The 12,100-nt window shown below is 49.1% G+C and overlaps 1 protein-coding gene across 6 annotated transcripts in view; it reads left to right on the forward strand.

Annotated features, from left to right (window-relative positions):
* The window catches only part of GJB1 (gap junction protein beta 1), a 28,820-nt gene extending 16,929 nt beyond the window's left edge, over window positions 1–11,891 (forward strand). For 3 of the 6 annotated variants that reach the window (XM_070290333.1, XM_070290332.1, XM_070290331.1), the window contains one exon: window positions 10,377–11,891. In XM_070290333.1, coding sequence (XP_070146434.1) covers window positions 10,393–11,247 — 855 coding nt within the window. In that variant the 5' untranslated portion in view covers window positions 10,377–10,392 and the 3' untranslated portion in view covers window positions 11,248–11,891. Of the gene's footprint in view, window positions 1–4,740; window positions 4,899–6,573; window positions 7,198–9,187; window positions 9,352–10,376 lie in introns of those variants that run through there. The other 3 variants (XM_070290328.1, XM_070290329.1, XM_070290330.1) reach the window with 3 other exon arrangements.
* The last annotated feature ends 209 nt before the right edge of the window (window positions 11,892–12,100 follow it).

Raw genomic sequence — 12,100 nt, forward strand, 5'->3', positions numbered from 1 at the left:
AAGAAGTTCCCTTTATATACAATATGAGTTCAATGATAGGTGTGTATATAAAGAAAGGAAACTGGAAAGTACTAAATTATTAACAGCTTAATGGGCAGGGTGTTAGCTCATCAGGTTGGACAATTAGCAGAACTAGCTAAATTCTTCTGTGTCCTTTTTGCTTCACCCTTCATACTTGACATGTGGCCCCATTTTTTTTTTTTTGGCTACAACCTGGACTCCTCTCTGATTCCTCACCCCTATCACACGACTTCTACCCTTGGGATTGGATGCAACCTGGGAATTTTCTCCCCCTGCTCTGCTGTACCTCAAAGCAGAATGATCAGGAAATGAACATCAAGCTGTAACATTAAGATAGGAGCCCAACAGTTCCAGTTTCTCATTATGCTTGTTTCACTTGGCTACCTGAAATGATGTGGAATTTCCTGGGGTCTTTTACAAGCATACTCTCCGTTGGTGCAGTGATCAGACATCAGTGAAATATAGGACCATTCCTAAACCCCAGGAGTTTGAGTCTTTTTAAAAAAGATTTATTCTTTTATTTTTTGGCTGTGGTGGGCCTACATGCCGGCTTTCTCTAGTTGCAGCGAGCAGGAGGGCTATTGTTGCTGTGTGCACCTGGCTTCTCATTGTGATGACTTCTCTTGTTGCGGAGCACAGGTGCTAGGTGCGTGGGCTTCAGCAGTTCCAGTGTGTCGGCTCAGGAGTTGTGGCTTGCAGGCTTAGTTGCTCCGTGGCATTTGGGATCTTCTGAGACCAGGGATCAAACAGGTGCCCCCTGCGTTAGAAGGCAGATTCTTGACCACTGGACCATCAGGAAAGTCCAGGGTCTTAATAAAATACAAAAATGAGGGAGGCAGGGGCAAAAAGAATTTGAAACTGCAGGGAGTAGATATGGTGCTGCTTAATGCTCTTACTCCCAGGAAATCTGAAAGCTCCAAGAAGCACCACCTCACCTTCAGGTTTTACTGTTGGTAGAATGAGTGCACCATCCTGACAATATGGGGCTGGTTTAAGGATATTTCACACTTTTAGGTTTTTTTGAGCGGGAGAGCTGAAGCAATTTTGCTTTGTTCCCTGCTCCCAAATTGTCCTAAGAGCAAAGGGTATATGCTTAACATCAAGTGAATTGGTGCACTGTCTGCATCCAGTTCTTCAGAAATCCCCTTGGAAAAATACTGATAACTCTCCGTTTTTGATCTCTTCTAAGAATATGAATTCCTGAGGCACAAACTCATTCATACAATTACATCTTTTAAAAAGGATCTGTGGGGACTTCTCTGGTGGTCCAGTGACTAAGACTCCACACTCCCAATGTAGGGGGCTCAGGTTTGATCCCTGCTCAGGGAACTAGATCCTATATGCCACAATTAAGAGTTCACATGTCACAACCAAAAATCCCATAGGTGTCAATGAAAATTGAAAATCCTGCATGCTACAACTAAGACCTGGTGCAGCCAAATAAATAAGTAGATAATTCAAAAATAAATAAAAAGGATTTATGACAACCAAGAGCAATTATGAATACAGGACAACTTTCATCTTTCCCTAGCAGCCCTTACTGTAAACAGTTTGCATAACCTTCCACAGCCTGAGCTGGGGTGGGAACTTTTGAAATGTTCTGCAGATTTTCAGGGTTAGCCATTTCCTTAATCCTATGGACCCATTTGGGAAGATCTTTTTGGCCTGTGTGTCTTAAGCAACATTTATATGGGAAGCTGTCTCCTTTGATTTCTGAGCCATACAGCAGTGCTGTCTCATTGATCAAAGCCATAGAAAATGCCACATTTTGTTTGGTAATGAGGCCCAGGGACAGGCTTGATGATGGACTCCACATGCGAGGCAGCGCTGCTGCAGACCATCCAGGGAAGCCTTCAGATCACTGGGCTGAGGCAGCCGGCGCTGTTCTGGGATGTAATGAGCAGATCTCCCACTGGCTTTCCGATTCTGTTTATGAGTTTAGAACCTCTGAACTCTGACGATGTTGCTGGAGAAATGTGCTCTGAAATAAAGTGATCAATTTCTTCCAGCAACTGTCCTGGTCCTGGGTGGGACAGAACAGGAAAGCCCTTGTTTGGACTAATATCTGAGCCATGCTGGAGACAGCAGGCTTATGTTTAAGACCTCTTATCTTGTATATTTTAAGATCTAATAAAGATCTTCCTGAGTGAATCTGAGGAAGTAAACAGGCTGATGTAAAAAAGATTTTTTTTTTAATATTCCCCCCAAACGTCCATTGTGAGAAGAAAGGCTGCTTAGGATTCAAGGCAGACGCTGATTTTAGCTGCTTACCAGGAGCAAATGGATTTGCACTGCTCACTGTAGTAGTTTTCCTCCTCTCCTCTCCATTTTCCTCCCCTCCCATGCTCTCTCCTCTCCCCCTTTCCAGAAGATGTGTTCAAGCAGCAATAAACAGGCAGAGGACAAGTCAATTCTAGCAACAGTATTTTTTATACCACTAAAAGCTACTCTAAAAGACTTCCTGTAGCCTAGAACTACAAGCACTTAGAGAAACCCTGCCAGAACTCTAAGAAACAATGAGTACACACTGATATTGACCTGTATTTTCCCTTCCTAGGAGCTGTGTTATAGGAGCTTTCTCTTCTGGTCAAACAGGTCTGCCCACCGTTCCCTAAACACATCTCACAGCTTCCTGTCACCTGGAATGCCTGGCCTCTCCATCTCCTTTATGATCTACATCCAACTCTGTCTCTTCCTATAATAAGTACCTTTTAATCCTACATCTGAATGCCTTCTGGCCCCTCGTATCTACACAGGTCATTCAGGACATAATCCCTTGTTGTAGGTACTCGGGCATATACTTATCTCTCCAGCTAGTTTTGAACCTTCTAGAGTTAAGGACCAGTTCTCACTCAGATTCTCCATGGAACCTGTAGAGCTCATCAGCTCTGATGCTGTGGTTAAACAGCCTCTGGCACAAGACTGCCTGGGTTCAAATCTTGCTTTGTCACTTGCTGGTTGAGTGACCTCACTCATGTCACTTAACTTCTGTATGCCTTAATTCCCCTGTAACATGGGAATATTAATAACACCTTCTGCAGACAGCTATTTTGAGGATCCAAGTAATACTTGCAAAATACTTTGAACACTGCCTTTCACCCATTAAGTACTCCAGAAATGCTAGTCCTCTTTATCCACTCCAACCTGTATGCTCAGCATGAACTGCCAAGTACCGAAGAATGGCATTCAGCCTGCCCTCATGGTGTCAAGCTTGGTTTTGCCTTATAAGTTTACCAGACACTCACTGAAGGAATTCCCTACCTGACTTTCAATAGCCTTCCTGCTCTAAGCCCTTTACCTGACTGCTGGTATCATCCACAGCCACCCAACACAGTCTTGCCTCCTTTCTGTCTCCTAGTCATGTGCCACTCATTCCTACCTTTGTACCTTTACTCAGTGTTCCTCTTCCCTGGAAAGCTAGCCCTACCCTTCCCCTTTCCAGTTCCCACCCATCCTTCACTTTTCCACTCAAGCTTTACCTCCTCCAGGAAGCCTTCCCTGATTATCTCAATTTATCTTCATCTTCCCCTTGTGGCTCAGCTGGTAAAGAATCTGCCTGCAATGTGGGAGACCTGGGTTTGATTCCTGGGTTGGGAAGATCCCCTGGAGAAGGGAAAGGCTACCCACTCCAGTATTTTAGACTGGAGAATTCCATAGACTGTATAGTCCATGGGGTCGCAAAGAGCGACTGAGCGACTTTCACTTCACTTCCCCTTCTTCCAACTCCCTCAGCAGTCTAAGTTAGAACCACATAACTGAGCATACACTGACATTTTCCTGGCAACTTTTGAGTCGTAGTCTCATTTCCTCAGGAAGCTGATAAATTCCTTAAGAATAGCTAGAATGTTTTCCCCTCTTTTTCCATCTGCCCCTGGCATGTAACCAGTACTGGGTGGGTACTCAACAGGTGTCCAGCAAAGACTTATCAGTTGATGTACCTATATGCCCGGGTATGGCCAAGGGAAGCCGGGGTTCTGGCTCACATCCTGGCAGTGAGCTCAGGCTGGAGTGAAGAGAAGGCAGGGAACCAGTGAAGCTGACTTCAGTTATTTCTTCACTGCCATCCAGGCCACAGAATTAGCAGGGTCTTCAGGTAAACTGTCCTTCAAGCTGGACTTATCTCTCAGTTAATGGTTGACATTCTTTGTTTACCTTAATGATTGCCAAGATCTGTTGCTGCGCACAGTACATTTTGTGGCTCAACTGCCTTGGCCCCGAAGGTAGAAGACAATTTGAAAGAGGTTTGGGGTTGTGGGATGGGACTGGAAACGCTTTGGTCCATTCCTAGCCACTTAGGGCATGGGCAATAAGCAGAGAGCCCAAGAGAACCCCGGTACTGCCGTGTGGGGGAAGCCCTGCTGTCTCTCACTTTGGCCTCAAGGGGCCAGTAGTCATTGCCCATAGCTGTTTTTTCTCTCCCCACAGTCAGCATTTTCAAGGCTGGGAGCTGGAAGGGATGGCACCCAGTGCAGGAGCCCTCTCTGTAGCTCGTCCACACACCAGATCTACCTATGGCCAGTGGGTGAGGGAAGGCTGAAGGCTGAGGCCCAGGTCCAGTTCCGTCTCCCAGATTGGGCTAAACATGCATACATGGGTGACGGAGATGCCTCTCTTCCTCTGGGATGGGGCAGTAACTTCAGGCTATGTGATTTGTCTCTCCAAAGTTACCGGGAGTTCAGGGGATCAATCTTATTTAATGATTGTGTGAGGGAGGAGGTAGAGCTGGTTAATGTTTGTCTTGTTCCTCTTGGGCTGTGGGCCATATCTGGCTCCAGCCCTGGGCTCTTTGTCCCTCCCCTGGACTGGGCTGACAGTACCTAGTGACATAGTGCAGACACGCCTGCAGACATTCCCTGGGAAAGGGCAGCAGCAGCCAGGTGAGGAAGCTGCGGGCTGAGGGACGTGGGCCCAGGGGCTGGTGGCCCAGGAGGGCAGAAGTGGGGGTTGGGGAGAGGCTTGGGTCTTGCCTTCTCCTGGGCTCAGCATTCAGCCACTTAGATCCCTTCTGTGTTTCCCTCTGAGCTGGATTGAGGCACCTCCTACCCAGATGCCAGGCTTGCTTAGTCTCTCTCTGTAGCCCCCAACTCATCCTTTTCCCAGGCTCAGTGTTGCTTCTGCTCTCACTCTTTTTTGCCCAGGCAAGAATCACCCTCATCCCCACAGGGTCAAATACCCAGAAAGACTGGAGGGGGCCCCCAGGCTCAGGGTGTCTAAGTTTATATCTTTAAGACATTTCCTGCCACACAGGGTTAGGGTTCAGCGGGGGCCGCTGGGCACTGCCAGGTGCTGTTTTCCTTCCCTGATTAGAAGGCTAACCAGGCGTGCCACCAACATAGGGGCTGCGGGCGGATGAATACAGCACACTCGGTAGGCACAGAGGACCAGCCAGCCGGGCCAAGGTTTGGGAGCATGCATTTCCATTTTCTTGAGGGAGGCAGGGAGACTCAAGCTGAGCTTGGAGTAACTGATGACTGGGAGATCTGAAGGATGGGTAGTCCCCTAGTTGTTTGAAAGTTGTTCCAGCTGTTGGGAATGGCACGGCAGAATGCATGGACTTAGAAAATGAGATGAGGAGAGGAGAATAGAGACAAGATGGGTTTGAATGGAGAGAAGTATAGAGGAGGATGCAGCAGAGCAATGGGGACGGGACCCCGGCTTTGATGAGGGGCCAGCATGAGCCCTAATCTGAGTTCCAGCACTGGCTTACCAGCTGTGTGATAAATTACTCAGCTTCTTTGAGTCTCCATTGCCTTGTCTGTGAACTGAAGACAATAACTCACAGCTCACAGGTTTGTTGTGAGGATAAGAGTTAAGGAACAGACTACTCCTAGCACAGAATAGGTATTCCCTAAGTGGTGGCTGCTATAATAAGCCCAAGTAGAGAGCAACAGGAAGTCAGAGAGTTGATGGAGGAGTAAAAGGGTATAGTCGAAACAGTGAGGAAAGGAGCTGATATTACCAGGAGCTCTGTGGAAAGATCATGGCAGAGCGAGAGAAGGAGAAAACTGGAATGAGTTAGACTGGCCCTGACCCAAGCCTGGCCACAGGATACATGCGACAGTGTGGAGGGAACAGTGCTGTGACTGAGGTGCTGTGGGACCACAGGCTGGAGGCGGGGAAGGGAAGCGGCTGAAGAGGAAGAGGGATGGAGGGGTTTGGTCTTAGCCGCACCAAACTGATGAAGGCAGCTGGAAACTCAGAAGAAAATCTGAAAAAAAGCCCCCTGTCCTTTCCTGCCAGAGGCTGCCTGTGAAATGGGGGAGGGAGTATGGAGTCTGAGGTTGAGTATAACCTCATTTAGCCAAGCCAGGCCCCTCTTTCCCAAACCAAAAAGATACAAGGATTTCCCATAGTTAGAAGGAGGGACAGGAAAGAGGTAGGAGCAGAAAGAGAGAGACTTGAACGTGTGTGTATACATGCATACCCACGCATGCAGGCACATGTGGAAAGGAATGCTGAGAACAGTTTTTGAGTTCTGAGATCTAAATATCTCAGAATGCAGTGTCCTTAAAGGAAGAGAGGCTGCCAAGGTACAAATACTTTGAGGTCAGAGGAAAACAAATTTGAAATTTGACTCTGCCATTTAGCAGAAGTGCAGTTGTCATTGAGGTAAGTTGTTTAACTTCTTTGAGCCTCACCTTCTCTGTCTGAGAAGTGGGTATAATATTAGTTGGAGGGACTAAGGACAATCTCCTGATTTTGACCTGTGCTTGAGTGCTTGGGCAAATCTGGATCTGAGGACAAGGCCAGAGCCAGACAGGGTCAGAGAAATCTTGTCTAATTAAACACAGGAGCCAAACATGCCTGGAGCAACACAGAGCATATCAACACCTGGACTTTAACCCAAAGTCACAAAAACAGTTTGGATTTCAAAATCAGGTGACTCCCATGAATGTTTTTGAAATGAAACCCTTGAGGTACTGATGTTGACATAGGGATCAGCTCTTTCCAAAGGGAGAGCAAAAATTGAGATATCAGTGCTCACACAAGGGTCCTTAGGGGCTCCAAAGGGAGCTCCTGGCTATGTCCCAGAGGGCTCAAGAAGATGGGAGGTGGAGAGCTATAAGAACCTAGAAACTCAGGGGTGGCCAGGCTGGCTGTGAGACATCCCTAAATGACAGAGAGAAGAGAACAGCTGAAGTTCACTTTGGGGTTTGAGGAAGCAGCCAGAGAAAGGTAAGGACAAGGAAACAGAACAAATCTGGAAGCAACTGAAAGCCCTGGGAAGGGAGGAGAGGAGAAGAGTTGTCAGTTACAGGAAAGAAGAGAAGGGCTAGAGGAGAATAAAAGTCAGACAAATCTTCAATCTCGCTGTTTCTTAAAAGCACTCAGAAAGAAAAATGATAATTGTATCTGAGGCAGCAAAGCTTCTGGGAAAAAACATGGGCTCTGGAGTCAGCTTGTGTTTGTGTGTATCTGTGTGTGTGTGTGTGTGTGTGTGCGTGCGCGTGTCTGTGTGCATGTGCATTAGTCGCTAAGTTGTGTCTGACTCTTTGTGACACTGTGGGCTGTAACCTGCCAGGCTCCTCTGTCCATGGGATTCTCCAGGCAAGAATTCTGGAGTGGGTTGCTGTTCCCTTCTCCAGGGGATCTTCCTGACCCAGGGATCAAACCTGCACCTCCTGCATCTCCTGTACTGCAGGCAGACTTTACCACTGAGCCACCAGGGAGTCAGCTTGATCTGGCTCACAAATCCCAGCTCTGGCTTGTACTCACCACATGAACCTTGTGACACTGAGATAAGTTCCTTCACCTTTCTCTACCTCAGTTTCCTCATCTGTGACATGAGGGTTACAAATAACACCTACCTCTCAGGGTTATTTTGAGGTTTACAGGAGATGGTATGCAAGGGCCTGGCACAGAGCAGGGGCTTGGGAGATGGTTATTCTTAACAATATGCTCCTCCACCACCTATTTTGACTCTAACAGGTCTCATTGGATGAAGCATTTCTTTCCATTGTACCTCCTGTACCAGCTCTGCCTTCAAAATCCCAGGCTTGGGAGAAAGGGCACCTGTGTTCCTGCTTTTCCCGCACTGGTTTAGGCCCACAGCATGAACTGACTGAGGCTTTTTTTTTTTTTAAGCTGCATGAAGAAACCTTGTACAGACTATCCCTTTACCCCTTAGTTTCTTTCATTCCGCTCCCCCAACTTTTCCTGGGCTTCCCTGGTGGCTCAGTGGTAAAGAATCCGGCTGCCAATGCAGGAGATGCAAGAGACCCGGGTTCAATTTGTAGGTTGGGATGATCCCCTGAGAAGAAAATGGCAACCTGCTCCAGTATTCTTGCCTGGAAAAACCCATGGACAGAGAAACCCAGCCCGTGGCTGGCTATAGTCCATGGAGTCACAAAAGAGTCCATCATTACTTAATGACTAAATAACAACAAATTTTTCTAGCTACTAATACCCTCTCCCTTCCCCCTACAACAGAGAGGACCACCCAGAACTTGCCACAAAGTTCAGGCCTTGTGTTCTCACAGCCAGTTTCTGGCTTGCAGCATGATCTCCTTGCAACTTAATGGCAGACAAGGTGGGAAGTAGAAGGAAGCCTTCTCCCCTTGCCTAAGAGACAGAGGGGAATTTCTTCCCTAGAGCAACTGGCAAGCTCAGGAAACCAGGAGTTAAAATGTATACTTGACCCGGGGCCAGGGCAGCAACGGAATGGTCTGTTCTGTTTCAGACACTATAGGTCAACAGCAGCATTGGGAAGAAATAAAGAGGGATATTGGGTTTGGCAAACCACTTAGTTCCCCCCAAGTCACATTGTTTTCTCTTCCTGATAAGGTTTTACTTCCCTTGATCACCAGCCATGAAACTGGAGCTGGGCTAAGAACTTTTACATGTTGCTTTATTGAACCTCACAATAACACTGGGTATGAACCTCATTTATAGATGCGCACACAGACTCAGAGGTTTGGTAACTTACCCCAAAGTCATAGTAGATAAAAAACAAAAAACCCCAAAGCTAGGTGGCTCTTATCTTTTCCATCTCCTAAACTTCTTCTGTTTGCTTGGTTAACTTTTGCTTTTTCCTTCTGGCTTGTCTTCACTTGGCCATCCTCTGTACCGGCTCAAGGAGAGATGGTCAGGCTTTGCTCTGTGATTTTGGGATAGGACTGCACTCACAGGTTAGCAACTTCCTTGTTTCTTGTGTTTTTATGGGTAGCCTTTGCTTCTGTTGCTGCTGTTGTCATCATTAACAGCTAGCCTACACTTCGGGGAACACCATCTGCAAAAGCACAAAGACTGTACCAAGCAAAGAGCTTAGAATTCTGCTTCAGACACTTTTGTGTTTCATCCTACTCAGACACTTCAGCTGTGTGACCTTAAGTGAGTTACTTAACTTATCTGAGCTTCAGCTTCCTCAGCTGGCAAGACTGGGGTCCTTAGAGGCTTGCTAAGTGGGTCAAAAGAAAGAATGTATGGGAAAATACTTAGCACAGTTCCTAGCTTGATAAAAGTGAGCTCCTTTTCCTAACCTCAGGCTCACCCATATCTTGGAGGGGATTTAAGCCAGGAAAAAATCCTGCTGAATCTAAGTTTCTAGTAGAGTCATGGGAGAGTGCCTTAGGCCAGAGGCTTCTGGTTCCCCTGGGTCCCATCTTACATGCACCTGTCCTTGTTCCATCTTCCCCCCCGCTGTGGCCATTCTTCTGGTGGGGCTATGGGGTGGGTGCGGCGATGGACCGGGCGGGCACAGAACAGGTGGGTGCAGGCTGGGTGTCCGGCGCTGGGACACAAGTGCTCTGTGTGTAGGGTGGGCGGAAGTCAGGGCGTTTGATCTGAATTCTAAAGGGCGTTGTTCAGAGCCCCACAAAGGTCCCATTGTGCAGACACTGGGTATAAAGCAGCATATGACTCCCCAGCACCGGGCGGTGATGAATTGGGACGCAGGCGCGAACCCAGGGACCACTCCCCCTGCATAGACATGAGAGCATAGGGGACCTGTCTGGGTGGCCTCAGGGATAGGCGCTCCCCAAGGTAACGGGGCTTTGTTGGGTTTAGCCCAGGTCCAGACTTAAGGAACTGGGGGAGGGGAAGCTAAAGAGGATGGCTGATGGCAGAACAAGATGGGCCTGGCAAGGAAGGGCAGGAGAGGAGAGAATGATGGATGAAGGTGGAGAAGAGAGATGGGGCTCAGGGAGGTCAAGTCATCAAGTGAATGAGTGAGGAGGAAAAGAAAGAGAAGGAGAGGCTGGCAAAGGAGAGGGGGTGGTGAGGAAAGCTATGACTCTCCTTCTTCCTTTCTTGTCACTGGCTCTTGGGAGGGTTGGGGGAGGTGTCAGGCAGTGTTATGGAGCCTGGCTTTCCACCCTAGCTTTCTGACAGCTTGTGCTGTGGCTCATGTTTTGCAGGTGTGAATGAAGCAGGATGAACTGGACGGGTTTGTACACCTTGCTCAGTGGCGTGAATCGGCATTCTACTGCCATTGGCCGAGTATGGCTCTCTGTCATCTTCATCTTCAGAATCATGGTGCTGGTGGTGGCTGCCGAGAGCGTGTGGGGTGATGAGAAGTCTTCCTTCATCTGCAACACCCTCCAGCCTGGCTGCAATAGTGTCTGCTATGACCACTTTTTCCCCATTTCCCACGTGCGTCTGTGGTCTCTGCAGCTCATCTTGGTGTCCACCCCAGCTCTCCTCGTGGCCATGCACGTGGCACACCAGCAGCACATTGAAAAGAAAATGCTTCGACTTGAGGGCCACGGCGACCCCCTGCACCTGGAGGAGGTGAAGAGGCACAAGGTCCACATCTCAGGGACACTGTGGTGGACCTATGTGATCAGTGTGGTCTTCCGGCTGCTGTTCGAGGCCGCTTTCATGTATGTCTTTTATCTGCTCTATCCTGGCTACGCCATGGTGCGGCTGGTCAAGTGTGATGCCTACCCCTGCCCCAACACAGTGGACTGCTTCGTGTCCCGCCCCACGGAGAAAACCATCTTCACGGTCTTCATGCTGGCCGCCTCAGGCATCTGCATCATCCTCAACGTGGCCGAGGTGGTGTACCTCATCTTCCGGGCCTGTGCCCGCCGAGCCCAGCGCCGCTCCAATCCACCCTCCCGCAAGGGCTCGGGGGGCTTCGGCCATCGCCTCTCACCTGAATACAAGCAGAATGAGATCAACAAGCTGCTGAGTGAGCAGGACGGCTCCCTGAAAGACATACTGCGCCGCAGCCCTGGCACCGGGGCTGGGCTGGCTGAGAAGAGTGACCGCTGCTCGGCCTGCTGATGCCACAGACCAGGCAACCTCCCATCCTGCCCCCCACCCCTGTCCTGCCCCAGGCCTGCCCCTCCTTCTCCCCTGTCGGCGCGCAGGCCTCTACCTGCTAGAGGTTGCTCCATCAAAACTTTCCTTCCCTCCCTACTTCTCTTCCTCCTCAGGGCCTTCTGCCTCAGGGCCTGAAGGTGTGGGGAGCTGGAGGCCACCCACGCCAGTACTCAAGGCTATTGGGGGTGCAGGCAGCTCTCGTTGCCTGCACCCCTTCCTCTTCCCTCTCCCTCTCCCTGGGACCACTGGGGACCAGAGGTGGGATGCTCTGACAACATCTCCAATTATGAAACTAATCTTAACCCCGTGCTGTCAGATACCCTATTTCTGGAGTCACATCGGTGGGGAGGGATGTGGGCAAGTGGAGTGGAGGGAGGGTGCTGTGGACGTGTGGGTGGGGAAGGGAGGGTAGCAAACGAAAGAAAAGGAGGAACAGTGCTTGCCGGCCCTGAGGAAAAGGAGGACATGTCTGGGGTGGAGGAGCTAGGGAGGGAGAAGCAGGCAGATAAGTTGGAGTGGGGGTTGGTCAGGGTTGCCTTTGCCTCTAGTCCTCAAGGCCTCTCTCTGCCTGAAATGTTACACATTAAACAGGATTTTACAGTAAACGAAGAGGTGGCTTGTGTGTTTGTGAAGTTCTTTCTCCTGCAATCTCTGACCACCCCCTGGATGAGCTGGCCTTGGCTTTTTGCTGATCAAGAAAGAAATGGGAAAAGAAAGAGAGCAATTTGAGTAGCTGAAACTGCCAAGGAGGGACTGCCGCATATACCCCACTACCCCACCAGCCAGGCACAACCAGGCCCAGAGCCATTCTCTC

This window comes from Ovis canadensis, chromosome X (assembly GCF_042477335.2).
Source record: "Ovis canadensis isolate MfBH-ARS-UI-01 breed Bighorn chromosome X, ARS-UI_OviCan_v2, whole genome shotgun sequence".
Classification (NCBI taxonomy): domain Eukaryota; kingdom Metazoa; phylum Chordata; class Mammalia; order Artiodactyla; family Bovidae; genus Ovis; species Ovis canadensis.